Source organism: Phaenicophaeus curvirostris, unplaced genomic scaffold (assembly GCF_032191515.1).
Source record: "Phaenicophaeus curvirostris isolate KB17595 unplaced genomic scaffold, BPBGC_Pcur_1.0 scaffold_127, whole genome shotgun sequence".
Taxonomy (NCBI): domain Eukaryota; kingdom Metazoa; phylum Chordata; class Aves; order Cuculiformes; family Cuculidae; genus Phaenicophaeus; species Phaenicophaeus curvirostris.
Window position 1 is genome coordinate 70,864 of NW_027206748.1, and position 25,862 is coordinate 96,725.

The 25,862-nt window shown below is 57.1% G+C and overlaps 2 protein-coding genes across 6 annotated transcripts; one reads left to right on the forward strand and one right to left on the reverse strand.

Annotated features, from left to right (window-relative positions):
* ILF3 (interleukin enhancer binding factor 3) lies at positions 1-19,134 on the forward strand. 5 transcript variants are annotated; one of them, XM_069882411.1, is made up of 19 exons: positions 1-99; positions 882-1,108; positions 3,408-3,588; positions 3,775-3,922; positions 9,115-9,206; positions 9,581-9,676; positions 9,815-9,926; positions 10,325-10,422; positions 10,801-10,912; positions 12,130-12,258; positions 12,476-12,675; positions 12,902-13,072; positions 13,267-13,404; positions 13,593-13,769; positions 14,056-14,209; positions 14,302-14,355; positions 17,099-17,449; positions 18,679-18,789; positions 18,918-19,134. In XM_069882411.1, exons 1-19 carry the CDS (start codon positions 97-99, stop codon positions 19,046-19,048), a joined length of 2,685 nt encoding a protein of 894 aa, XP_069738512.1. In that variant the 5' UTR covers positions 1-96; the 3' UTR covers positions 19,049-19,134. The 5 variants fall into 5 exon arrangements, with proteins under 5 accessions (XP_069738512.1, XP_069738514.1, XP_069738517.1 ...); XM_069882413.1 differs by having other exon boundaries at positions 12,130-12,240; positions 18,679-18,798; XM_069882416.1 differs by having other exon boundaries at positions 12,130-12,240.
* A 5,452-nt stretch (positions 19,135-24,586) lies between these two features.
* Positions 24,587-25,567, reverse strand: LOC138734646 (beta-1,3-galactosyltransferase 2-like). The gene has a single exon (XM_069882402.1). It carries the CDS (start codon positions 25,565-25,567, stop codon positions 24,587-24,589), a length of 981 nt encoding a protein of 326 aa, XP_069738503.1.
* Positions 25,568-25,862: the final 295 nt, after the last annotated feature.

The window sequence follows — 25,862 nt, forward strand, 5'->3', positions numbered from 1 at the left end:
TTTCCTGCTCTTTCCAGGTTACAGAGAAGCGTGGTCGGCCCGGAGGGTGCGGCATAAGCACAGTTTGAACGTCCAGACGGGTGTTGGGGAGCAAAAATGGTAAGAATCTGCAGATTTGGGTTCACGAGGCCAATAATCTTGGAATGGTTTGGGTTGGAAGGGACCTCCAAGCCCATCCAGTCCCACCCCTGCCATGGGGACACCTCCCAAGGGTTTAGATGCTCCAAGCCCCATCCAGCCTGGCCTTGAGCCCCTCCAGGGCTGGAGCAGCCACCTCTGCTCTGGGCAGCCTGTCCCAGGGCCTCCCCGCTCTCCTCAGGGAGAAGTTCCTCCTCCTGCCCAGTCTAACCCTGCCCCTCTCCAGTTTCTCCCAGTTCCCCTCGGCCCGTCCCTCCAGGCCTTTGCAACCAGCCCCTCCCCAGCTTTCCTGGAGCCCCTGCAGGTGCTGGAAGCTGCTCGGAGGGCTCCTCGCAGCCTTCTCCTCTCCAGGCCGCACGAGCCCAACTCTGCCAGCCCGGCCTCGCACGGGAGCTGCTCCAGCCCTCGGATCCTCCTCAGAGCCTCCTCTGGGCCCCTTCCAGCAGCTCCATCTCCTCCTCCTGGGGAGGATTCCAGAGCTGGCCCCGACCCTCCAGCTGAGGAGAGAGGAGCTCCTGATGCAGCCCAGGACGTGGTTACCGGCTCCTCTCGAGCTTCTCCTCCCCCAGCCCCCCAGATCCTTCTCCTCCCGCTGCTCCCGATCCCAGCATCCTCCCCCAGCCTGGATTGAAACTGGGGATTCCAGCCCCGACCCAGCTGTAGGATCTTGGCCTTGTAGAACCTCACGAGGTTCACGTTTGCTTTTTGGCTCCGACTAAAGTCGCTTCCGTGCCCTTTCCCAGCGCCCGATGCGGATCTTTGTGAACGACGACCGGCACGTGATGGCCAAGCACTCGGCCGTCTACCCGACGCAGGAGGAGCTGGAAGCCGTGCAGAACATGGTTTCCCACACGGAGCGAGCGCTCAAAGCCGTCTCCGACTGGATCGATGAGCAGGAAAAGGTCAGCGGGGAGCAGCCAGAAACGGAGTCCATGGAGACGGCGGCCGACGAGGAAAACAAGGAAGGAGGGTAAGGAACGCGTGCCAGCAAAAAGTGCTGTCGGAAGCGACGGCTCCGTCTTAGATCAGGGAAAATCCACTCGCTGGAGCTGGGAATGAGGTTTTTGGAAACAAGGAAGGAGGGTAAGGAACATGTGGCAGCAAAAAGCGGCGTCGGAAGCGGTGGCACCGTCTTAGATCAGGGAAAATCCACTCGCTGGAGCTGGGAATGAGGTTTTTGGAAACAAGGAAAGAGAGTAAGGAACACGTGGCAGCCAAGGGCGCTGTCGGAAGCGATGGCACCGTCTTAGATCAGGGAAAATCCACTCGCTGGGGCTGGGAATGAGGTTTTTGGAAACAAGGAAGGAGAGTAAGGAACATGTGGCAGCCAAGGGCGCGCTCAGAAGTGGTGGCACCGTCTTAGATCAGGGAAAATCCGCTCGCTGGGGCTGGGAATGAGGTTTTTGAAAAAAAGGAAGGAGGGTAAGGAACACATTACAGCAAAGGGCGCTCTCGGAAGCAGCAGCACTGTCTTAGATCCGGGAAAATCCGCTTGCTGGAGCTGGGAATGTTGTGTTTGAAAACAAGGAAGGAGAGTAAGGATCGTGTGGCAGCAAAGGGCGCTGTCAGAAGCGGTGGCACCGTTTTAGATGAGGGAAAATCCACTCGCTGGAGCTGGGAATGTCTTTTTTGAAAACGAGGAAGGAGGGTAAGGAACATGTGGCAGCCAAGGGCGCTGGTAGAAGTGGCTGCACCGTCTTAGATGAGGGAAGATCCGCTTGCTGGAGCTGGGAATGAGGTTTTCGAACACAAGGAAGGAGGGTAAGGAACGTGTGCCAGCAAAAAGTGCTGTTGGAAGTGGCGGCACCGTCTTAGATGAGGGAAAATCCGCTCTCTGGAGCTGGGAATGAGGTTTTTGGAAACAAGGAAGGAGGGTAAGGAACATGTGGCAGCAAAGGGCGCGCTCAGAAGCAGCGGCACCGTCTTAGATGAGGGAAAATCCACTCGCTGGAGCTGGGAATGTGGTTTTTGAACACGAGGAAGGAGAGTAAGGAACGCGTGCTAGCAATGGGCGCTGTTGGAAGCAGCAGCACTGTCTTAGATCAGGGAAAATCCGCTCGCTGGAGCTGGGAATGTTGTGTTCGAAGACAAGGAAGGAGGGTAAGGAACACGTGGCAGCCAAGGGCGCTGTTGGAAGTGGCGGCACCGTCTTAGATGAGGGAAAATGCGCTCGATGGAGCTGGGAATGAGGTTTTTGGAAACAAGGAAAGAGAGTAAGGAACATGTGGCAGCAAAGGGCGCGCTCAGAAGCAGCGGCACCGTCTTAGATGAGGGAAAATCCACTCGCTGGAGCTGGGAATGTGGTTTTTGAAAACAAGGAAGGAGGGTAAGGAACACGTGGCAGCCAAGGGCGCTGTCGGAAGTGGTGGCACCGTCTTTGATCAGGGAAAATCCGCTCGCTGAAGCTGGGAATGAGGTTTTTGAAAAAAAAGGAAGGAGGGTAAGGAACACATTACAGCAAGGGGCGCTGTCGGAAGCAGCAGCACTGTCTTAGATCCGGGAAAATCCGCTCGCTGGAGCTGGGAATGTTGTGTTCGAAGACAAGGAAGGAGGGTAAGGAACACGTGGCAGCCAAGGGCGCTGTCGGAAGTGGTGGCACCGTCTTAGATGAGGGAAAATGCGCTCGATGGAGCTGGGAATGAGGTTTTTGGAAACAAGGAAAGAGAGTAAGGAACATGTGGCAGCAAAGGGCGCGCTCAGAAGCAGCGGCACCGTCTTAGATCAGGGAAAATCCGCTCGCTGGAGCTGGGAATGTGGTTTTTGAAAACAAGGAAGGAGGGTAAGGAACACGTGGCAGCCAAGGGCGCTGTCGGAAGTGTTGGCACCGTCTTAGATCAGGGAAAACCTGCTCGCTGGGGCTGGGAATGAGGTTTTTGGAAACAAGGAAAGAGAGTAAGGGACATGTGGCAGCAAAGGGCGCGCTCAGAAGCAGCAGCACTGTCTTAGATGAGGGAAAATCCGCTCGCTGGGGCTGGGAATTAGGTTTTTGAAAACAAGGAAGCAGAATAAGGAACACGTGGCAGCAAACGGCGCTCTCGGAAGCGGCAGCACCGTCTTAAATCAGGGAAAATCCACTCGCTGGTGCTGGGGATGTTGTTATCCCTGCCTGTGGAATCAAGAGGAATGAACTAAGCAAAGTCCGGAGCGGCTTTTTCCCTGCAGGTGTGGGAAATCCGAGTCTTTGCGTCCATTCACACCACCTGCTGGTGCTTCCCCGGCTCCGTTTCCGAGTTGCGGAGCCGCGGTGACGGTGGCCTCTGTGTCCGCAGGGATCAGAAATCCACGGAGCAGCTGACCCGCACCCTGCGCGGGGTGATGCGCGTGGGGCTGGTGGCCAAGGGCCTCCTGCTGAAGGGGGACCTGGATCTGGAGCTGGTTCTCCTCTGCAAGGACAAACCCACCGCGGACCTGCTGGAGAAGGTGGCGGAAAACCTCGGAGTGCAGCTTGCGGTGAGTCGAGCCGGTCGGAATCGGTTATGGAGCGAGCGGAAGAGGTCGGGAATGGTTGAAAGGTGGTGGCGACGGTGGTTTTGTACCCTGGGAGGAGTCACGTTGTGTTTATAAACTCGGGGTTTGTTGGGAAAGGGGTGGTGGGAATGAGCAAGCCGGATGCTGAGCCGGGAAATCCCGTTTCAGGCTGTCACCGAGGACAAGTACGAGATCATCCAGTCGGTCGGAGACGCCGCCATCGTCATCAAGAACACGAAGGAGCCGCCCTTGACGCTCACCATCCACTTGACGTCGCCCGTTGTCCGGGAGGAGCTGGAGAAGCAAATCGCGGGAGGTACGGGAGCTGGAGCCGGCCACCAGGCGGCTGGGAACCCCTACGGCTCCGGGGCCAACTCTCCGCTAAAGCTCTTCAGTTTCAGCCCATCCCTCGCCATTCCCAATTCCATAAGGGTCACCGTGTGCTCACCTTCCTTTGGATTCGGCTCCCGAAATTGGGGAGCTGCTTTGGGATGGGATTCCCCAAACCGGGGAGCTCTCGAGGGACGGGAGTCCTGAAATTGGGGAGCTCTCGAGGGACGGGATTCCCGAAATCAGGGAGCTTTTAAAGGATGGGATTCCCAAAACCATGGAGCTCCTTTGGGAGGGGATTCCCAAAACTGGAAGCTCCTTCGGGAGGAGATTCCCAAAACTGGAAGCTCCTTCGGGAGGAGATTCCCAAAACTGGAAGCTCCTTCGGGAGGAGATTCCCAAAACTGGAAGCTCCTTCGGGAGGAGATTCCCAAAACTGGAAGCTCCTCTGGGAGGAGATTCCCAAAACTGGAAGCTCCTCTGGGAGTGGATTCCCAAAACTGGAAGCTCCTTCAGGAGGAGATTCCCAAAACTGGAAGCTCCTTCAGGAGGAGATTCCCAAAACTGGAAGCTCCTCTGGGAGGAGATTCCCAGAACTTGGAGCTCCTTCAGGAGGAGATTCCCAAAACTGGAAGCTCCTTCAGGAGGAGGTTCCCAAAACTGGAAGCTCCTTCAGGAGGAGATTCCCAAAACTGGAAGCTCCTTCAGGAGGAGATTCCCAAAACTGGAAGCTCCTTCAGGAGGAGATTCCCAAAACTGGAAGCTCCTTCAGGAGGAGATTCCCAGAACTTGGAGCTCCTTTGGGAGGGGATTCCCACAACCAGGCAGCTCTTTTGGAACGGGATTCCTGAAACTGGAGAGCTCCTTTCGGAGGGGATTTTGCTTCTGGTTTGGTTTTTTTTTTTCCTTTTGGGGGGTTGGATTGCTTTTTGGGGGAGTTTTGCCCCTCTTGGGTGGTTTTTTTGCTCCCTTTTTCTGACCCTTTGGGATTATTTATCCTGTTGGGAGTTTTTGATCCCCGTGGGGAGAGTTTTTGATCCCTGTGGGGACAGTTTTGCCCCTGTTGTAGGTTTTTTCCCTATTTGGGGTGGTGGTTTCCTCCTCTCGAGTTTTTTTTTTTTTCCCCTTTTGGGGGTTTTGCCCCGTTTTTCATCCCCTTTGGGGTTGTTGTTTTGATCCTCTTTGGGGCTTTCTCCCTGGGGGTTTCTCCTCGGCCTCCGGTTGGCTGCTCCGCCATCCCGGTGCGTGATCCCGCTCCGTTCCTCGCGCAGCGCCGTTAACTCCACGGAACCAGCTCCGTTTGACACGCGTTCCGGGACGCTTCCCGCGAAACGCCTTGCATGTCCGTGCCGTTGGGTGTCCCAGGCGGTTTGTGTTGCAGCAAGAGCGATCGGAGCTCCGGGCCTCCTCCCTCTGCGCGGTCCGGAATTCCGGAAAGCGATCCAGAGTTTTGGATAACGTTAGCTCTCCGGTTCCTTTTGGAACGAGAACTCAGGGCTGGGTTCGGCGCTGGAAGCGCTCGGTGGCCGCGGGCGCTCGCGCTCCGCACCAGCCTTATCTAAAACCCTGATCTCCAGCAATTCCGAGTTGGTTTGTTTTTTTTTTCCAATCCGAATCCTCCCGTTTTGCTGCAGCACAGACCGGACAATCTCGTTGTGCTCTTGTGTCTCTGGTTTTGATCTCTGACTTCGTCTGCCCAGCCTTCTAGTTTGTGATTTTAGGGACGCTGGACCTTTGGCCAACAGGACGCTCTCTGTCGCGGGCCGGGGCCGGGGCAGCCGGGCCTTCCGGGCGCAAGGGCTTCCCTCGATCCTCCATCCGAGCCGTCCCCTCGCTCCCACTAGCGCAGAGCAGGCCGCTGCCTTTAAATCCCTTCCCTACACGCAACCGGCCTCGTGCGCCGCCGCACCAGGCGAGCTGGAATGGAATTCCCTCCTCTCCCAGTGAGTTTTCTAACCCAGAGCAGATCCCAGCCCGTTCCCACTCGGTAAATCCCGGCTCAGCTCTCACGCTGCCGCACCAGACAATCCAGAATGGAAATTCCCTCTCGTTCCAGTGAGTTTCCTGCTCCAGAGCAGATCCCGGCCCATTCCCCTTAAGTAAATCCGAGCTCAGCTCTCCCTCTGCTGCACCAGACAATCCAGAATGGAAATTCCTTCCTCTCCCAGCAAGTTTTCCAACCTAGAATAGATCCCAGCCTGTTCCCACTCAGTAAATCCTGGCTCAGCTCTCACTCTGCCGCACCAGACAATCCAGAATGGAAATTCCCTCCTCTCCTAGCAAATTCCCTGCTCCAGAGCAGATCCCAGCCCATTCCCACTCAGTAAATCTCGGCTCAGCTCCCACGCTGCCACACCAGACAATCCAGAATGGAAATTCCCTCCTCTCCCAGTGAGTTTTCCAACCTAGAATAGATCCCAGCCCATTCCCACTCAATCAATCTCGGCTCAGCTCTCGCTCTGCTGCACCAGACAATCCAGAATGGAAATTCCCTCCTCTCCCAGCGAGTTTTCCAGCCTAGAATAGATCCCAGCCCATTCCCACTCAGTAAATCGCGGCTCAGCTCTCACTCTGCTGCACCAGACAATCCAGAATGGAAATTCCTTCCTCTCCCAGCGAGTTTTCCAACCTAGAATAGATCCCAGCCCGTTCCCACTCAATCAATCCCGGCTCAGCTCCCACGCTGCCACACTAGACAATCCAGAATGGAAATTCCCTCCTCTCCCAGCGAGTTTTCCAACCTAGAATAGATCCCAGCCCATTCCCACTCAGTAAATCCCGGCTCAGCTCTCGCTCTGCCGCACCAGACAATCCTGAATGGAAATTCCCTCCTCTCCCAGCGAGTTTTCCAACCTAGAATAGATCCCAGCCCATTCCCACTCAGTAAATCCCGGCTCACCTCTCAAGCTGCCGCACCAGACAATCCAGAATGGAAATTCCCTCCTCTCCTAGCAAGTTCCCTGCTCCAGGGCAGATCCCAGCCTGTTCCCACTCAGTAAATCCTGGTTCAGCTCTCACGCTGCCACACCAGACAATCCAGAATTCCCTCCTCTCCCAGCGAGTTTTCCAACCTAGAATAGATCCCAGCCCATTCCCACTCAATCAATCCTGGTTCAGCTCTCAAGCTGCCACACTGACCAATCCAGAATGGAAATTCCCTCCCCTCCTAGAGAGTTCCCTGCTCCAGAGCAGATCCCAGCCCATTCCCACTCAGTAAATCCTGGTTCAGCTCCCACGCTGCCACACTAGACAATCCAGAATGGAATTCCCTCCTCTCCCAGTGAGTTTTCCAACCTAGAATAGATCCCAGCCCGTTCCCACTCAGTAAATCCCAGCTCAGCTCTCGCTCTGCTGCACCAGACAATCCAGAATGGAAATTCCCTCCTCTCCCAGCAAGTTCCCTGCTCCAGAGCAGATCCCAGCCCATTCCCACTCAGTAAATCCTGGTTCAGCTCTCAAGCTGCCGCACCAGACAATCCAAAATGGAAATTCCCTCCTCTCCCAGTGAGTTTCCCACCCCAGAACAGATCCCAGCCCATCCTATTTGGGGAATCCCTGGCTCTGCTCACACACTGTGTTGCCAGCCGAGCTGGAATGGATTTTCTCCCCTCTCCCATCCACTTTCCCACCTCAGAACATCTCCCAGCCCATCACCATTTAGCGACTCCCTGGCTCTGCTCACATGCTGCGTCTCCAGGTGAGCCAGAATGGATTTCCTCCCTCTCGCAGTGAGTTTCCCACCCCAGAACAGATCCCAGCCCATCCTATTTGGGGAATCCCTGGCTCTGCTCACACACTGTGTTGCCAGCCGAGCTGGAATGGATTTTCTCCCCTCTCCCATTCACTTTCCCACCCCAGAACATCTCCCAGCTCATCCCCGTTTAGCGACTCCCTGGCTCTGCTCACACACTGCCATACCAGGCGAGCTGGAACGGATTTTCCCCCTCTCCCATCCAGTTTCCCACCCCAGAACAGATCCCATCCTGTCACCATTTAGCGACTCCCTGGCTCTGCTCACACGCTGTGTCTCCAGGTGAGCCAGAATGGATTTCCTCCCTCCCGCAGCGAGTTTCCCACCCCAGAACATCTCCCAGCCCCCCCTGTTTAGCGACTCCCTGGCTCTGCTCACACGCTGCGTCGCCAGCCGAGCCGGAATGGATTTTCTCCCCTCTCCCATGCCATTTCCCGGCCCAGAACATCTCCCAGCTCCCCCAGTTTAGCGACTCCCTGGCTCTGCTCACACGCTGCATCACCGGGTGAGCCGGAATGGATTTTCTCCCTCTCCCATCCAGTTTCCCACCCCAGAACATCTCCCAGCCCGTCCCCGTTTAGCGACTCCCTGGCTCTGCTCACACGCTGCGTCTCCAGCTGAGCCAGAATGGATTTCCTCCCTCTCGCAGCGAGTTTCCCACCCCAGAACAGATCCCATCCCATCCCCATTTAGTGAATCCCTGGCTCTGCTCGCATGCTGCCGCTCCGAGAGAGCTGTAACAGAATTCCTCCCTCTCGCAGCGAGTTTCCCACCCCGGAACAGATCCCAGCCCGTCCCCGTTTAGCGACTCCCTGGCTCTGCTCACACGCTGTGTCACCAGCCGAGCTGGAATGGATTTTCTCCCCTCTCCCATCCAGTTTCCCATCCCAGAATGTCTCCCAGCTCCCCCTGTTTAGTGAATCCCTGGCTCTGCTCACACGCTGCGTCGCCAGCCGAGCCGGAATGGATTTTCTCCCCTCTCCCATGCCATTTCCCACCCCAGAACATCTCCCAGCTCCCCCCGTTTAGCGGATCCCTGGCTCTGCTCACACGCTGCCTCGCCAGCCGAGCCGGAATGGATTTTCTCCCCTCCCATCCAGTTTCCCACCCCAGAACAGCTCCTGCCCGTCCCCATTTAGCGACTCCCTGGCTCTGCTCACACGCTGCGTCGCCAGCCGAGCCGGAATGGATTTCCTCCCCTCTCCCATGCCATTTCCCGGCCCAGAACAGCTCCCAGCTCCCCCCCGTTTAGCGACTCCCAGCTGAGCGGCTGCGGTTTGGGAGCGAGCGCCCTGCCGAGCCTCCCTCCAGGCCCAGGATCTTTGGGAGCCCCGGCTGCCCGTTGGGAAGCTGCCTCGTCCCCTCTCCGCCTGACAGAACCCCCTTGGTCAAACCGTGCCTTGTCTTCTTATTCCATCCACGACTAGAAACGCTATCAGTCTCCGACTCCCCGGACGTTCTGGACAGGCAGAAATGCCTTGCTGCCTTGGCGTCTCTGCGACACGCCAAGTGGTTCCAGGTTTGCATTTTGTTCTTATTTTTGTCTTTTAAAGTAGAGAATTCGTAAACCGTTACGGGGTTTAACTCTTCTCTTATTTAAACCGTTGCCCGTCGGACGGTAGTTAGAGGTGCTGGACTTAGCGTCTGTCAGCGGCGCAGCTGCTAACGAAGCACGTAAGCCGATTAATCGCTCGGAAGGGCCCCGTTTGAAGGAGCAGACGCGTGGCTGCTGCTTTGTGCTAAGAGTAATGTCGCCTTGTACACGACAACTCCCGTTATCGGTCGTAAAGCACAATCCTATTTACCCTTGACAAAGTAGCACTGCGGAAACGAGTCTGCGACCGGGCCCGGGGCTTTGCGTTGAATCCCTTTCCCGCTCTCCGTTTGTTCCAGGCCAGGGCCAACGGGCTGAAATCCTGCGTTATCGTCATCCGAGTGCTGCGAGACCTTTGCACCCGCGTCCCCACCTGGGCCCCGCTCCGAGGATGGGTAAAATCCCCCTTTCCTTCTTGGGGTGGCGGCGCCGCTTCTCGGAGCCGCCCTTCGGCTCTCCTCGTTCCGCTAGGGATTTAGCCGGTGTGAGCGGATTCTTCGCTCTCCCCTCACTTTTCCAAACTTCTCTTCCAGCCTCTGGAGCTGCTGTGCGAGAAATCCATCGGGACGGCCAACAGGCCCATGGGGGCCGGCGAGGCCTTGCGCAGGGTCCTCGAATGCCTCGCCTCGGGAATCGTCATGCCAGGTTAGGGCCTTTCTCCACATTTACATTTTCAAAGCGAAGCCCAAGCCACAAAAAAAAAAAAACCAAAAACCACTCGGGTGGCAGCTCCCAAGCGTGGTTAACGGTTCCCTTGGACGAGCAGCTTCAAGCCGGAGCTCGGAAAAGCCCCCGGCGAGCTGCGGATGTTAAACCCCCCGCCCCTAGCGAGAGGTTCCAGTTCCTATGAGTGTAAAATGGCTTCCTGACCAGCCTCACTGCCGGGTTATCCGTGTCAAATAGCTCAGCCGAGTTCCAGAACGCGGGAAGGCCGCATCGTGCCGCTCCGTGTTCTTGGAGAGACGAGCGGAATACTTTAGTTTAGTGTCTTTAGCAAACACCAGGATAATTCTCTGCATATCTTCCTTGTTTCCTGCCTTCAGATGGTTCTGGTATTTATGATCCTTGTGAAAAAGAAGCCACTGATGCTATTGGGCATCTAGACAGACAACAAAGGGAAGATATCACACAGAGTGCTCAGGTATAGTTCTGCCTCCAGAAATGTTATGGAAACTTGCTCGATTCCACCGAGCCCGGACTCCCGTGGGGGTTAAGGGTAGCACGGAACCCTCCCGCCGGCACCCGTTAACTCTTTGAACCGCTTAAACGCTACCCAGGGGTCCCGCGCCCAGAAGGAATTTGTAGCTTGGCCCAACCAGAAGCAAAAGTTTCAGGGTTTTTTAAAAAAAAAACGACTTGGCTGCCGAGGCCCCCGTATTTCGGCTCGAAATTCAGAGAGTCCTGGTTAAACCGGCTGAGGATTTGTGTGTAGGGGTGGGGAGAGACTTTGTTCCTGGCCGGAACTGCAGGGACCGGCTCGGCACGGCGTCCGTGCTGACACCTCCTTCTGTCCTTCCAGCACGCTCTGAGGCTCGCGGCTTTCGGCCAGCTCCACAAAGTCTTGGGGATGGATCCCCTGCCTTCCAAAATGCCCAAGAAACCAAAGAACGAGAACCCCGTCGACTACACGGGTAGGTGCTTGGGTTGGAAATCGTGGAAAGGGTTGGAAGGGACCTCCAAGCCCTCCTGGATCCACCTTGTACCACGGGCAGGGACCTTTCCCGCTGCTCAGGTCACTCCAAGCCCCAACCTGGCCTTGAACCCCTCCAAGACGCGTTTTTTTATCTTTCTGTGATGGTTTAAATGATCTTCGCAGCGTGGAAACGCCACCGTGGCTCAAGCAGCAGCCATTAAAGTGAATTGCGATGGATTCGTAGAACCGTGGAATGGGTTGGGTTGGGTTGGAAGGCCCTCGAAGCCCATCCAGTTCCAGCCCCATGGGCAGGGACACTTCCCTCTGGATCCGGTTGCTCCAAACCCCGTCCAACCTGGTCTTCAACACCTCCAGGGGTTGGCAACCTGTTCCAGGGCCTCCCCAACCCTCACAGGAGAGTCATGGAATTTTTGAGGTTGGAATTGCTCTCCAAGCTCATCCACCACCAAACCGTGTCCCCAAGTGCCACGGCTCCACCTGTTTTGAAGCTCTCCAGGGATGGAGGCTCCACCGCTCCTTCCACGTAGGAATTTTTCCTGATATCCATCCTAAACCTCCCCTGCAGAACGAGGCCATTTCTTCTCATCCATCGCTTGTTCCTTGGGAGCAGAGCCTGGCACCCCGCTCACCACGACCCCCTCTCTGGGAGCTGCTCAGAGCGATGAGGTCTCCCCTCGGCCTCCTCCCAACCAAACCCCCCTGAGATCCCTCAGCCGCTTCCCTGCTTCTCCAGCCCCTTCTCCAGCTCCTCCAGACGCTCTCCAGCCCCTCTTGGGGTGAGGGCCCCAAACCTGGACCCAGGATTCGAGGTGCGGCCGAGCCCAGGGGTTGATCTCATCCCTGCTCCTGCTGGTCACCCCGGGGCTGATCCAAGCCAGGATGCTGGTGGCCTTCTTGACCACCTCCTCCAACTGAAAACAATTCCCCCTCGTCCTGCCCCTGCTCTCCTTGACCAGGACCCTTTTCCCAGCTTTCCCGGAGCCCCTTTCAGTCCTGGAAGCTGCTCTAAGGTCTTCGTGGAGCCTTCTCTTCTCCAGCTCCTCCAGTTCTCATCCAATACAGGAGGTTCTCCAGCCCTTGGATCATCTCCGTGGCCTCCTCCGGACTCGGATCCTCCGCAAGCCACGCTCCCGAGGCTTTTTCCTGCTGGAAACGGGAATCCTGAGGGTTTTTTTTTTTATTGCGCTGTTACAGTCCAGATCCCTCCCAGCACGACCTACGCCGTCACCCCCATGAAGCGTCCGATGGAGGAGGACGGGGAGGAGAAATCTCCCAGCAAGAAGAAAAAGAAGATTCAGAAAAAAGGTATTGAGCTGACGCGAGGTAGGTACCGAGGCTCCGCGAGCGCTCACGGGGCCGGGAGGGCGGGAGAGGCCGCGGAGAGGCGGGTTCCACCCCAACCCAGCTTCGCGCTGCGGGGTTTGCGCTTCGACTCGTGGCGGGGAGGGGAAAAAAGGGACGGGGATTGTCTGAAATGGGCTTTGCTGCTTCGCAGGAGGCCCCGAACCTCCCCGAATCGCGGGTGTTTTCTCTCCGACAGAGGAAAAGCTGGAGCCTCCGCAGGCCATGAACGCGTTGATGAAGCTCAACCAGCTGAAGCCGGGGCTGCAGTACAAGCTGGTGTCGCAGACGGGCCCCGTCCACGCTCCCATCTTCACCATGTCCGTGGAGATCGACGGCAGCACCTTCGAGGCCTCGGGGCCTTCCAAAAAGACGGCTAAGCTGCACGTGGCCGTCAAGGTGAGAGCCCGGCCTGGAAATCCGAGCTGGAAAGCGCTCGCGGAAAACATCCTGAGCCCTTTGGGGAGGAGCGAAACCCTGAGGCGGCGTCTGCGGGATCCTGGGACTCCCCGGGTGGAATCCCAGAGCTGCTTTCCGGAGGGTTTGCCCCAAAGCGAGCGGGGAACGGTGGCTTCTGGGAAGGCCGCAGGGCTCATCGCCCCCTCTCCCTCGCTCCCTGCGCCAGGTCCTGCAGGATATGGGGCTGCCCACGGGAGTGGAGGGCAAGGAAGCCGGGAAAGGAGACGAATCGGCCGAGGAGACGGAACAGAAACCCGTTGTCGTCGCTCCCCCGCCTGTCGTAGAAACCGTTTCCGCGCCCGCTGCCGCTTCGCCGCCTGCCGATCAGACCCCGGAGGTGAGAGCAGCCGGGAATCCGGAGCGGGAATCCTCGGAAACGCCTTCAAGGCCGCGAGGAGAAGGTTGGGAAGCTTCTTCCCAGCTGATCTTCAAGGCGTTTCCCCCCCGGGGCCTGGTTGGGGAGCGACTTTAGGTCCTTGCCGGGTTATTTCTTCCCGCCCCCAATCTTGGAATTTTCCTCTCCGCTTCCAGAACGTGAAGCAGCAGGGCCCGATCCTGACGAAGCACGGCAAGAATCCCGTGATGGAGCTGAACGAGAAGCGGCGGGGGCTGAAGTACGAGTTGATTTCGGAGACGGGCGGCAGCCACGACAAGCGCTTTGTCATGGAGGTGAGGAGGCTCAGCTCGGATCCAAATAAATCGGGGAAGGGTTTGAGTGGGAACGGACCTTTCGGGATGGTTTTCACGCGATTCAAACCTCATCCAACCCGACCCCAAGCGCTTCCGACTCTCCGAATTCCCTTCCAGCGCTGGAAAAAACGATTCCACTTACCCCAACGCTTTTCTTCCTTTCGAAGGTGGAGGTGGACGGTCAGAAATTCCAAGGAGCCGGTTCCAACAAGAAGGTGGCCAAGGCCTACGCGGCGCTGGCCGCGCTGGAGAAGTTGTTCCCGGATGCTCCGGTTCCCATCGAGCAAAACAAGAAGAAAAGGGCCCCGGTGCCTGCGCGGGGCGGCCCCAAGTTTGCTGTAAAGGTAAGCGAATCCCTGATTCCGCGGCTCGGGGGCGGAATCGGTTCTGATCCGATTTTGGGAGAGGGAAAGGCTCTGTGCGTGGGGAAAACGGGATCTGCTTGCGGGCACCGGGCTCGGGAGCGGGACTGCTGCCAAGTTTTGTGGGGAAACCACCACGTTTCGCAGGAAACGGCCTCGGTTTTCAGGCCTCTCCCTTCCGAGGTGCGTTCCCTGTTGCGGCAGGGATGGCGGTGCCGACGCCGGAGCCGGATAACTCCTTCTCTCTCTCTCTCTCTCTCTCCCCCAGCAACACAACCCGGGATTCGGGATGGGAGGCCCCATGCACAACGAGGTCCCTCCACCCCCCAACATGCGCGGCCGCGGCCGAGGCGGCAACATCCGCGGGCGCGGCAGAGGCCGAGGCGGCTACGGCGGCAACCACGGTGGCTACATGAACGCAGGTGAGATCCCAAACTCCAAGCGGGGAAGCCGAGCGGTTAGGCCTCGGCGCGATTCCATCCCCTTTTGTTTAACGATTGCTTTCCCCACGCAGGCGCTGGCTACGGCAGCTACGGCTACGGAGGGAATTCCGCCACGGCCGGCTACAGTAAGTAGCTTTTCCATCTTGCCTCGAGCGTCGCGCTGCCGGCCTTGCGGAATTCTCCCCTTTTTCCCAGCGCGGCTCGTTAGCCAATCCCCGTGCGCCTCTCCCCCTCGGCCCCGTTAGCGCCCCGACAGCGGGAAGTCCCTGGGTCGTGAGGAGCAGCTGCACTGGGGGGTGACAGGAGCAGAGAGATCGAACCCGGGACGCTCCGGCGTGTTGGCGGCTTGCCGGCTTCCGAGGGATTCTAATTGTTCTTCTCTGCTCTGTCTCCCCCTTCTGTAGGTGACTTTTTCACAGACTGCTACGGCTTTCATGATTTCGGGTCTTCCTAGAGCAGCCTTGCACCCCAAAAAAAGAGCTTTTTACTCCAATTTCCTCCAACTCCAACCCCCAGTGTCCGCGCCGCGTCCCTCCGCTTCCAGCCGTGGCTCCCAGCGCCGCCCGGCCCAGCTCCCTTAGCCTGCAGCGCCCGCCTGCAGCGCCGCTGGCCTTTGAACTTGGGCCTTCCGAGGAACTTTGGGGCCTCCCCCGTATCCGAGAACGTTTTTGGGTTTTTTTTTTTGTGCTCCCGGCACCGATTCCCCAGCCGGCTCCGATCCCCCCGCCGGCTCCGTTCAGCGCCGAGCCCCGTCTTTGCTTTTTATGGGAAAGCGTTCCTTGATTTTTAAGCCCCCGAAGCGTTTTAATCGACGTTTGTCTTAATTCACAGCGGGTTTTGTACAAAAACGAGCCTTTTAATAAACCCCAGCGGTCGGGGCCGGGGAGAGGGAGGGTGGGAGCCGCCTTCCGACATCCTGAATCCGTCGAGCCGGCGTTTTCAGCATGCGAAACGCTGATTATCCGCGGAATTCGCGGGGCCTCAAGCGGCGTCTCCGGCTTGTGTAACTCGGCGAGGGCCGCGGGCGGGAGCCCGAGCGCTTCCCGAGGGTTTTGTAACCGCGCGTCTCATCCCGATCCAATAAACGTCCGGGCGGAGGGCTCGCTGGTGCCGTCGCCATCCAGCTGGGAACACGGGAGCGGGATCCTCCAGCCGGCTGGGAAGGCCCCGAGCGCCCAGCGGCTCCGGCGACGCCTGCGGGGGGTTGAATTTCAGCGGAAGTGGGCAAGTGGGAAGCGTCCTGCTCGGCCGGTCGCCATCCTAGTGTCAGAATTCCGAGCGCGGGCTCCTCGTTCTTCCTGCGTTTCTCTCTGCGGCGCTTCCCGTGCGGCGAAGGAACTCGCCGAGGGGAAAACCTCGGAGGCAGGAAGCCCCGGGTTTAGGGAAAACCCGCTCCGAGGTGTTCTTGGATACGTAAGAGCGGCAGAGAATTCCTGATTTTATGGAGGAGGCTCCTTTTTTGGGGATAACGACTCGTTAGCCGCGCGCGATCCTGTCCCGGATGATTCCTGGATCATCCCGGGATGATTCCCGAGCTCTCGTTTGCCACGACGAATCCGATGTCGGAGCCGTAAACCCTCTTGGCTGCTGCGAAACCCGAATTCCTTGGGGGGAAAAAACCAGCTTGGAACAACTCCAGCTCGAGTTTCCGCGGCGCCGGTTGGGATCGAGGCTCCTTCTCGGCGCGCGAGGGCCGAATCCGCGGATTCCACGGGACGGGATGAGGCGGAGAAACGTTTCCCTGTGGCCGTGGCCTTCGGGGCTGGAGAGGGATTTATCCTAGGAGCACAAATCGATCCCAATCCGCGGAAGAGGGAAAAGATAAAGCCTAGAAAGCCTGGAATCACCTCAACGATGGGGAAAAGGCGAGCGAGGAGCCTTGGAGAGCCGGGATTCCCGGGATTTCCCATGGAATTGTGGAAGCCGAGAGCAGGAGAACCGTGGTTTTGCCTCCTCTGTAAAAAAATCCCCCCCCTTTCCTTGATTCCTGTGGCATCCGCGCTCTTGGAGACGCGGGAGCAGGGGGCGGGTAGGTTCTAGTGCTTTTATTCCCTAAAAATCGGTTTCTTCTGGAGCCCGAGGGCCTGGAATTGAACGTGGGGCAACAAGACAGGAAGAGAATCCCTGGAAAAACCCAGCCCGTCGCTCTCTAAAGCAGATTTAAACCCAGATGAGCGCCCGGCGCTGCTGCGTCTCGGCTCCCCGAAGGGCTCGGAGCGGCGAGCGGGAGCCGGGAGCCTTGGATCCTGGCGGCAGGGCCGGAATTCCGAGGCAGAGTTGGCGGCACACGCGCCTCTCGTGCCGTCAGATCCGCGTGGGAGCGATCCCCGTGGACACAGACGGAATCCCTCGTTCCTGGAATGAGGTTCTTCCCCATCAGGGCTGCTCAAACTTCGGTTGGGCCTGTAGCCGTGAGTTAAGAGCTGGGTCGGAGCTAAAAGAACAGGGATTCATCCCAAAATTCCTCTTGGCTGAGGGCAGGGAGGCCAAAGCCCTCGGCAACATCCTGAGTGGGCCTGGAAAGATCTGTTTTCAGCCACCCCCATCCTGGATTCCGGCCTCCACCAGGCCAACGCGTCCCCGGTGTCGCTCCTTCCCCTTTGCCGAGCGTGACGGGATCCGTTTCCTTCTGGATTTCCCCCCTCGCTGTCGCGCTGGCGCCGGAATTCAAGCCGGGAGGGACCTGCCGGGGGTCGCAGCCCAGATTTCCTCAGCGAGGCCGCCGTGCTGCCGCGCCTCCTTGTTCTAAACGCGCTTTTCCACCTCCCGTGGTGCTTTTTGAGCCTCGGAGCGACCCCGTCGCTCATCCCGCCTCCGTACGACGCCTCCTCCGGGGCGCCTGGAGCTGATGGTTTTCTCTCTCCTCAGGCCAGTTCTACAGCAACGGGGGCCACTCCAACTCCGGCGGCGGCGGCGGCGGCTCCTCCGGCTACGGCTCCTACTACCAGGGCGGCGGCAGCGACAACTACAGCTCCTCGGGGCCCAAGCACGGCGGCAAGAAGCAGCAGCACGGCGGGCAGCAGAAAGCGGCCTACGGCTCGGGCTACCAGTCGCACCAGGGCCAGCAGCAGCAATCCTACGGGCAGAACCAGTACGGCAACTACGGGCCCGGCAAGCAGAAGGGCTACAACCACGGCCAAGGCAACTACTCCTCCTACTCCAACTCCTACAACTCGCCCGGAGGAGGAGGCTCCGATTACAACTATGAGAGCAAATTCAGTGAGTGCCGGCATCGCTTTGCCAGGGAGCCGAGTGTAAACTGGGAATTAGAGAGTCACCAGCTTGGAAAAGGCCCTCAGGATCATGGAGTCCAACCGTCCCCATCAATCCGTGTCCCTCAGCGCCGCGTCCACCCGGCCCTTCAACCCCCCCAGGGCAGGGGACTCAACCCCCTCCCTGTCCCAGGGCCCAGGGACCCTTTCCAGGAAAGATTCCATCCTGCTGTCCATGCGGAGCCTCCCCTGGTGGAGCTTGAGGCCGTTCCCTCTCGGCCTGGCCCCTGGCCCTGGGGAGAAGAGCCCAGCTCCCTCCTCTCCACCAGCTCCTTGCAGGGAAAGAGCAAGGAGGTCTCCCCTCAGGCTCCTCTTCTCCAGGCTGAACCCCCCCAGCTCTCTCAGCCGCTCCTCTTCTTCTCCAGCCCCCTCCCCGGCTTCGTTGCTCTTCTCTGCACTCGCTCCAGAGCCTCCACATCCTCGTGTCCCACCAACCCCCCCAGGTCCTTCTCCTCCAGGCCCTTTCCAGCCTTTCCACATCTCATAACGCTTGTTCTCCAACCCCTTCCCCAACTCCAGACGCTCTCCAGGACCTCAATGTCCTTCTTGGAGTGAAGAACCCAAAACTGAACCCAGATTCTGAGGTGCAGCCTCACCAATGGGATTCCTTCCCTGGCCCTGCTGGCCACGCCGGGGCTGCTCCAAGCCCAGATGCCCTTGGCCTTCTTGGCCCCCTGGGCCCCTGCTGGCTCCTGTTCCACCAACCCCCCCAGGTCCTTCTCCTCCAGGCCCTTTCCAGCCAGACTCCTCCTAGGCTGGAGCTGCCCAGGGTCGTTGTGCCCCAAGGTCCTGCTCCAACCTCCTCCCCTTGGTCTCAGCCCATGGATCCACCCAGCTCAGATCCCTCTGGAGAACCTCAAACCCTCCAGCAGATCCATTAGCTTGGGCCTAACCTTAAACGGGGCCGGAGTGATGGGATAAGGGACGGGTTTGGCTAAAAACAGAGGGGCTTCGGCTCGAAATAGAGCACCGAGCAAATCTTGGGAACATCCTAGGCCCGGAAAGGCCTCGTTCCGCACAAACCATGCGGGGATTCCATGAACTCGAGGAGCCTGAGGTGCTTGGGGTTGGTTGTTGGGGTTGGCTGAGCTCAGAAAGGGGCTGGAACGGCCCGTGGAATCGCTGTGGGAATGCCTGGCCGGCCCCAACCCACCTCTCCGCGCTCTCCCCTTCCAGGCTACGGCGGCAACAGCGGCCGCGGCGGCAACAACTATTCCGGCGGCTCCTCCTACAACTCCGGCTCCCACGGCGGCTACGGCGGCGGCTCCGGCGGCTCCTCCTACCAAGGTAAGCAAGGTCAGTATGAGCCAAATCCTCTCCGGGCCTCGTTCCCTCGGCGCGTGGGGCCCGGGATGGGAGCCAAAGCCCGTTTCCTTTAATTCCCCGCTAAAGCGCGCTCGTCCCTCCCTCCGCAGGCGGCTACTCCTCCCAATCCAACTACAACTCCCCCGGCTCCGGCCAGAACTACAGCGGCCCCAGCTCCTACCAAGCGTCGCAAGGCGGTTACGGCCGGAACGACCACAGCATGAGCTACCAGTACAGATAAAGCCGCCCCCCACCTCCGCGCCGGGAACGGGCTCTCGGCCTGGCGGCGAGCCCGCTTCCCCCGCCTCGCGCCCCCGGTTCCACGTTGCCGTGCTCTCCGCCATCGCGGTCGCCGATGGGTTTGAGTCCCTGCCATCCCATAGTAGCTGTGTTTGGGCATCACCGTACCCCGGGGGGGGTTGGCGTTAGGGCCCGTTCCCGCTCTCCGCATAGGAAGGGTTGTGGTTTGATTTTGGAATTCCGACAAGTCCCGCTCTCCTTTCCCCTATTTAAACATTTCCGGGTGTTTAAATGGCGGAAGGATCCGCTGGGATCCGAAAGGATCCGCTCCCTCCCTCCCCTCTCCCCCCCCCCGTTTAACGCTTCGTGGAGTGAGTTGGAGCTTTGCTGTATTTTAACGCCTTCGTGGGTTTTTTTTTGTTTTATACGTGAAAAGATTTTATTTTCCCGGCCGGCGGGGAGCGGGAGGGCTCGGCGTCACCTCCATGTAGGCAAATAAACACGGAACTCGCTTCTCGGCCTCCCCGCGCCGGGGCGAATCCCTCGTTTTATTGACCCCCAAATTCCTGGGTTTGGGATGAAACCGGGGCCTGACGGCGAGGTGAAGGGATTCGGAGCGCGGCAGCGGGGCATTCGCCGAGGAAAACGGGGCCGGTGAGCTACGAAACCGCCGCGCCGGCTCGCCGGGGGTGACGTGGGGCTGGACTCGCGGCCCAGGAGGAACCCGGAATCCTGTTTCCCCGTGCGGAAGCGCCCCTGGGGATTTCCCGGGGCCCAAACCTGCGTCAAACTAAATCCTGGTGCCGCTCTCCGCCTTGCCGGGCAAAGGTGGAGCCGTGTTTGCCGAGCGCCGGCACCAAGCTGCTCCTTCTCCTCCTCCTCCGCTCAAACATTCCAGCTGCTCTCAGGGATGGAGCCTCCTCCACCGAAGGAGCCGGGGTGAGAGCTGCACAAACACCCCCTTTCCCCAAAAAACCACCCTTTTCTCACCAAAAACACCCTCTTTCCCACCAAAACCAGCCCTGTTCTCATCAAAACCAGCTCTTTTCGCACCAAAACCAACCCTTTTCTCACCAAAACCACATTTTCTCGCAAAAACCAGCCCTTTTCCCACCAAAACTAGCTGTTTTCACATCAAACCAAGCCCTTTTCTCACCAAAACCAGCCCGTTTCTCATTAAAATCACCCCTTTTCTCACTAAAATCACCCTTTTTCCCACCAAAACCAGCCCTTTAATAACACCACTCCTTTTCCTCACCAAAACCAGCCTTTTTCCTGCCAAACCAGCCCTTTTCTCACCAAAACGAGCCCTTTTCCTACCAAAATCACTCCTTTTCTCACTGAAATCACCCCTTTTCTCACCAAAATCACCCTTTGCTCACCGAAACGAGCTCTTTTCCTACCAAAATCACTCATTTTCTCACCAAAAACACTCATTTTCTCACCAAAATCACCCCTTTTCTCACCAAAATCACCTCTTCTCACCAAAACGAGCCCTTTTCCTCACCAAAACGAGCCCTTTTCCCACCAAAATCACCCCTTTTCTCACCAAAATCACCCTTTGCTCACCGAAACGAGCTCTTTTCCTACCAAAATCACTCATTTTCTCACCAAAAACACTCCTTTTCCCACCAAAATCACCCCTTTTCTCACCAAAAATATTCCTTTTCCCACCAAAATCACCCTTTTCTCACCAAAACGAGACCTTTCCTACCAAAATCACTCATTTTCTCACCAAAATCACCCCTTTTCTCAACGAAATCACCCCTTTTCTCACCAAAATCACCCCTTTTCTCACCAAAACCAGCCCGTTTCTCATTAAAATCACCCCTTTTCTCACTAAAATCACCCTTTTTCCTACCAAAACCAGCCGTTTTCTAACACTACCCCTCTTCCTCACCAAAACCAGCCTTTTCCTCACCAAAACCAGCCTTTTTCCTGCCAAACCAGCCCTTTTCTCACCAAAACGAGCCCTTTTCCTACCAAAATCACTCCTTTTCTCACTGAAATCACCCCTTTTCTCACCAAAATCACCCTTTTCTCACCAAAACGAGCCCTTTTCCTACCAAAATCACCCCTTTTCTCACCAAAAATATTCATTTTCCCACCAAAATCACCCTTTTCTCACCAAAACGAAACTTTTCCTACCAAAATCACTCATTTTCTCACCAAAATCACCCCTTTTCTCACCAAAACCAGCCCGTTTCTCATTAAAATCACCCCTTTTCTCACTAAAATCACCCTTTTTCCTACCAAAACCAGCCGATTTCTAATACTACCCCTCTTCCTCACCAAAACCAGCCTTTTTCCTGCCAAACCAGGCCTTTTCTCACCAAAACGAGCCCTTTTCCTACCAAAATCACCCCTTTTCTCACCAAAATCACCCTTTGCTCACCAAAACGAGCTCTTTTCCTACCAAAATCACTCATTTTCTCACCAAAATCACTCCTTTTCCTACCAAAATCACCCCTTTTCTCACCAAAATCACCCTTTTCTCACCGAAACGAGCTCTTTTCCTACCAAAATCACTCATTTTCTCACCAAAATCACTCCTTTTCCCACCAAAATCACCCCTTTTCTCACCAAAATCACCTCTTCTCACCCAAACGAGCCCTTTTCTCAGCCAAACCAGCCCTTTTCTCTCTAATATCACCCCTTCTCCTACCAAACCCACCCGTTCTCCCCCCAGCCCCCCCCCGGCGTGACCCTTCGCCCCGTGCCGGCTGCCGCCGTTGCCGTATCTCTCCTCACGCCCCGTTGGGAGGCGTCAGCGCCGGCCTCGCGCGTCTCTTCTCCGTAAACTTTGCACCTTGGGTGCCAACCCCAGGGCCGATCCCGCGCCCAGCCCGGCGCCTGCCGCGGCGTCACCGGCTCGGGGCAAACACCGGGGGTGGCAGCTTGGGGACAGCGACCCGGCTCGTGGGCCACGCGGCACGAGGTGAAGGTGCCACCCACTGCCTCACCAAACCCACCTTTTCTCACCAAACCCAGCCCTTTTCCCACCAAAAACACCCCTTTTCTCACCAAAATGACCCTTCTCCCCACCGAAAACAGCCCTTTTCTCACCAAATCCCCCCTTTTCTCACCAAAATGAGCCCTTTTCCCACCATAACCAGCCGTTTTTTCATCAAATCCACCCCCTTTCTCAGCAAAACCACCTTTTCTCACCAAAACCAGCCCTTTTCTCACCAAAAAAAACCTTTTCTCACCAAAATGAGCCCTTTTCCCACCATAACCAGCCTTTTTCCCCACCAAGACCAGCTGTTTTCTTACCAAGATCACCCCTTTTCTCACCAAACCCACCCCTTTTCTTACTAATATCGTCCCTTTTCTCACCAAAACCAGCCCTTTTCTCACCAAAATCACTGCTTTTCTCACCAAAAAAACCCTTTCCCACTGAAACCAGCTGTTTTCTCACTAAAAAGAGCCCTTTTATCACTAAAAGGACCACTTTTCGCACCAAAATCACCCCTTTTCTAACCAAACCCAGCCCTTTTTTCTCCAAACCCACCTTTTCTCACCAAAACGAGCCCCTTTTCCCACGAAAACCAACCCTTTGCTCACCAAAAACACCTTTTCTAACCACATTGAGCCCTTTTCTAACGAAAACGAGCCCTTTTCTCACCAAAATCCCCCTTTTTCCCACCAAACCCAGCCCTTTTCTCACCAAAACCACCCGTTTTCTTACCAAAATCACCCCTTTTCTCACCAAAACCAGCCCTTTTCCCACCAAAACCAGCCCTTTTCTCACCCAAAACACCCCTTTTCCACCAAAATCACCCCCTTTCTAACCAAATCAGCCCTTTTCTTATGAACACCAGCCCTTTTCCCACCAAACCCATAGGGTGACTCGCCAAAATCGCCCCTTTTCTCACCAAAAAAGCCTTTTTCCCACTGAAACCAGCTTATCTCTCACTAAAAAGAGCCCTTTTATCACTAAAAGGACCACTTTTCGCACCAAAATCACCCCTTTTCTAACCAAACCCAGCCCTTTTTCCTCCAAAACCAGCCCTTTTCTCACCAAAAACACCCCTTTCCTCACCAAAACCACCTTTTCTAACCACATTGAACCGTTTTCTAATGGAAATGAGCCCTTTTCTCACCAAAACCAGCCCTTTTCCCACCAAAACCAGCCCTTTCCTCACCAAAACGACCTTTTCTAACCACATTGTGCCGTTTTCTAATGGAAATGAGCCCTTTTCTCACCAAAACCAGCCCTTTTCCAACCAAAACCAGCCCTTTTCTCACCAAAACCAGCCCTTTTCTCACTAAAATCACCCCTTTTCTCATGAAAACCAGCCCTTTTCCCACCAAACCCAGAGCTTGTCTCACCAAAATCACCCCTTTTCTCACCAAAAACACCTTTTCTAACCAAAATGAGCCCTTTACGCACCAACACCAGCCGTGTTCTCACCAAATCCCCTTTTCTCACCAAAAAAATCCCCTTTTCCCACCAAAACCAGCTGTTTTCTCACCTTTTCTCACCAAAACCAGCCCTTTTCCCACAAAAAAAACCCCTTTTCCCACAAAAAACAGCCCTTTTCTCACAAAACCAGCTCTTTTCTCACCAAAATGAGCCCTTTTCCCACCATAACCAGCCTTTTTGCCACCAAAGCCAGCCCTTTTTTTCATCAAAACCACCCCCTTTCTCACCAAAACCACCTTTTCCCACCAAAACCACCCATTTTCTTACCAAAACCACCCATTTTCTTACCAAAATCGCCCCTTTTCTCATCAAAATCACCCCTTTTCTCACTAAAACCAGCCTATTTCCCACCAAACCCAGCTTTTTTTCCCTAAAATCACCGCTTTTCTCACCAAACCAAACCCTTTTCTCAACAAAACCACCCTTTTTCTCATAAAACCAACCATTTTCTCACCAAAACCACCCATTTTCTTACCAAAACCAGCCCTTTTCTCACCAAACCCACCCCTTTTCTTACCAAAATCACCCGTTTTCTCATCAAAATCACCCTTTTCCCACAAAATCACCCCTTTCCTCACCAAAACCACCTTTTCTAACCACATTGCGCCGTTTTCTAATGGAAATGAGCCCTTTTCTCACCAAACCCACCCCTTTTCTTACCAAAATCACCCCTTTTCTCACCAAACCCACCCCTTTTCTTACCAAAATCACCCCTTTTCTCACCAAACCCACCCCTTTTCTCACCAAAATCACCCTTTTCTCACCAAAATCACCCCTTTTCTCACCAAAATCACCCTTTTCTTACCAAAATCACCCCTTTTCTCACCAAACCCACCCATTTTCTTACCAAACCCCCCCTTTTCTCATCAAAACGAGCCCTTTCATTATTATTTTATTAAATAATAATTAATAATACTATACAGACTAAAACGGCGCGGCGCGTGGCCCCGGCGCTCGGCCCCGCCGGCGCGGCCGCGGCTCAGGGGGGGCGGCCTCCGTGCTGCCGGCGGCCCCGAGGGGCTCCCCGCGCCTGGGCGAGTCCTGGCGGAGGGCGAAGGCGGCGGCCGGGCCCCGCGGGCGCGGCTAACGGCGTCGTGGCTAACGGCGTCGCGGCTAACGCCGGCACAGCCGCCTCTCGCGTTGGAAGCGCGGCCAGAGGTGCCGCATCTCGCCGGGCTGGTAGCGATGGACCATGACGAGGCGGGCGAAGCGACACGGCTCGTAGGCCACGCGGCCCATGTTGAAGGCGCCGCGGGGGCTGGCGGCCACGTCCACGCCCAAGGCCCGCAGGCAGATGCCCACGTAGGCGTCCTCCATGTTGATGAGCGGCACCGTCGGAGCCACCGCGTACACCTTGGCGGCCAAATCCGCGGAGAGGACGTAGCCGGGGCCGCCGCAGTAGGGCGGGTAGGTGGCGTTGGGGTAGAGCTCGCGCGGCACGTACCACTTGGAGCTCTTGCGCCGGATCGGCCCCGTCCCGCGGTAGATGAAGCCCGTCATGAAGTTCTTCTTGGGCGGCAGGAGGAAGCGCTCGGCGAGGAAGTCCAAGTTGAGGAAGACGTCTTGGTCGGCCTTCACCACGTAGGCGGCGCCGGGGCAGTACTTGGCCACCCACTCGAAGCCCATCAGCGTCTTGAGCGTCAGGTTGTTGTAGGTGTCCACGAAGTCCTGCTGGAGGAGGTCCCCGTGCCGCTCGTTCTCCTCCTCCAGCACCGGCTGCAGCTCCGCGGCGAAGGCCGCCGGCACGCCCAGCAGGAAGAGCCGCAGGACGGAGCCGCCGGGCACCGCGGCCTCGCAGCCCCACGTGGCGCGGATGGCGTCGCGGGCGGCCACGTCGCGCGGCTCCGTCGCCACCAGCAGCACCAGGAACGGCGCCCGCCGGCGGCACTTGTGGGGCTGGTTGAGGAGGAAGCGGTAGGGATGGGGGTACGGGGGCCGCAGCGGGTGCCGGCTCGGAGCCGCGTCAGGATGGGGCGTCGCGGGCTCCTCGGACGCTCGCGGCACCAGCGGGACCCGCGGCACAAGGAGCAGCAGCCAGAGCGAGAGCGGCAGCAGCAGCAGCAGCCGCGGCCACCACGGCGAGCCCGGAAGCATCCCCTGCGGAAAAAGGGGGTCAGGGGGGACCCGGGAGCACACGGCGCCCCGAAAATCACATGGAGCCCCGAAATCAGAGCCCTGAAATCACACGGAGCCCCAAAATCAGAGCCCTGAAGCCACATGGAGCCCCGAATATCAGAGCCCCAAAATCAGAGCCCTGAAATCACACAGAGCCCCAAAATCAGAGCCCCAAAGTCAGAGCCCCAAAATCAGAGCCCAGAAATCACATGGAGCCCCGAAATCAGAGCCCCAAAATCAGAGCCCTGAAATCACACGGAGCCCCAAAATCAGA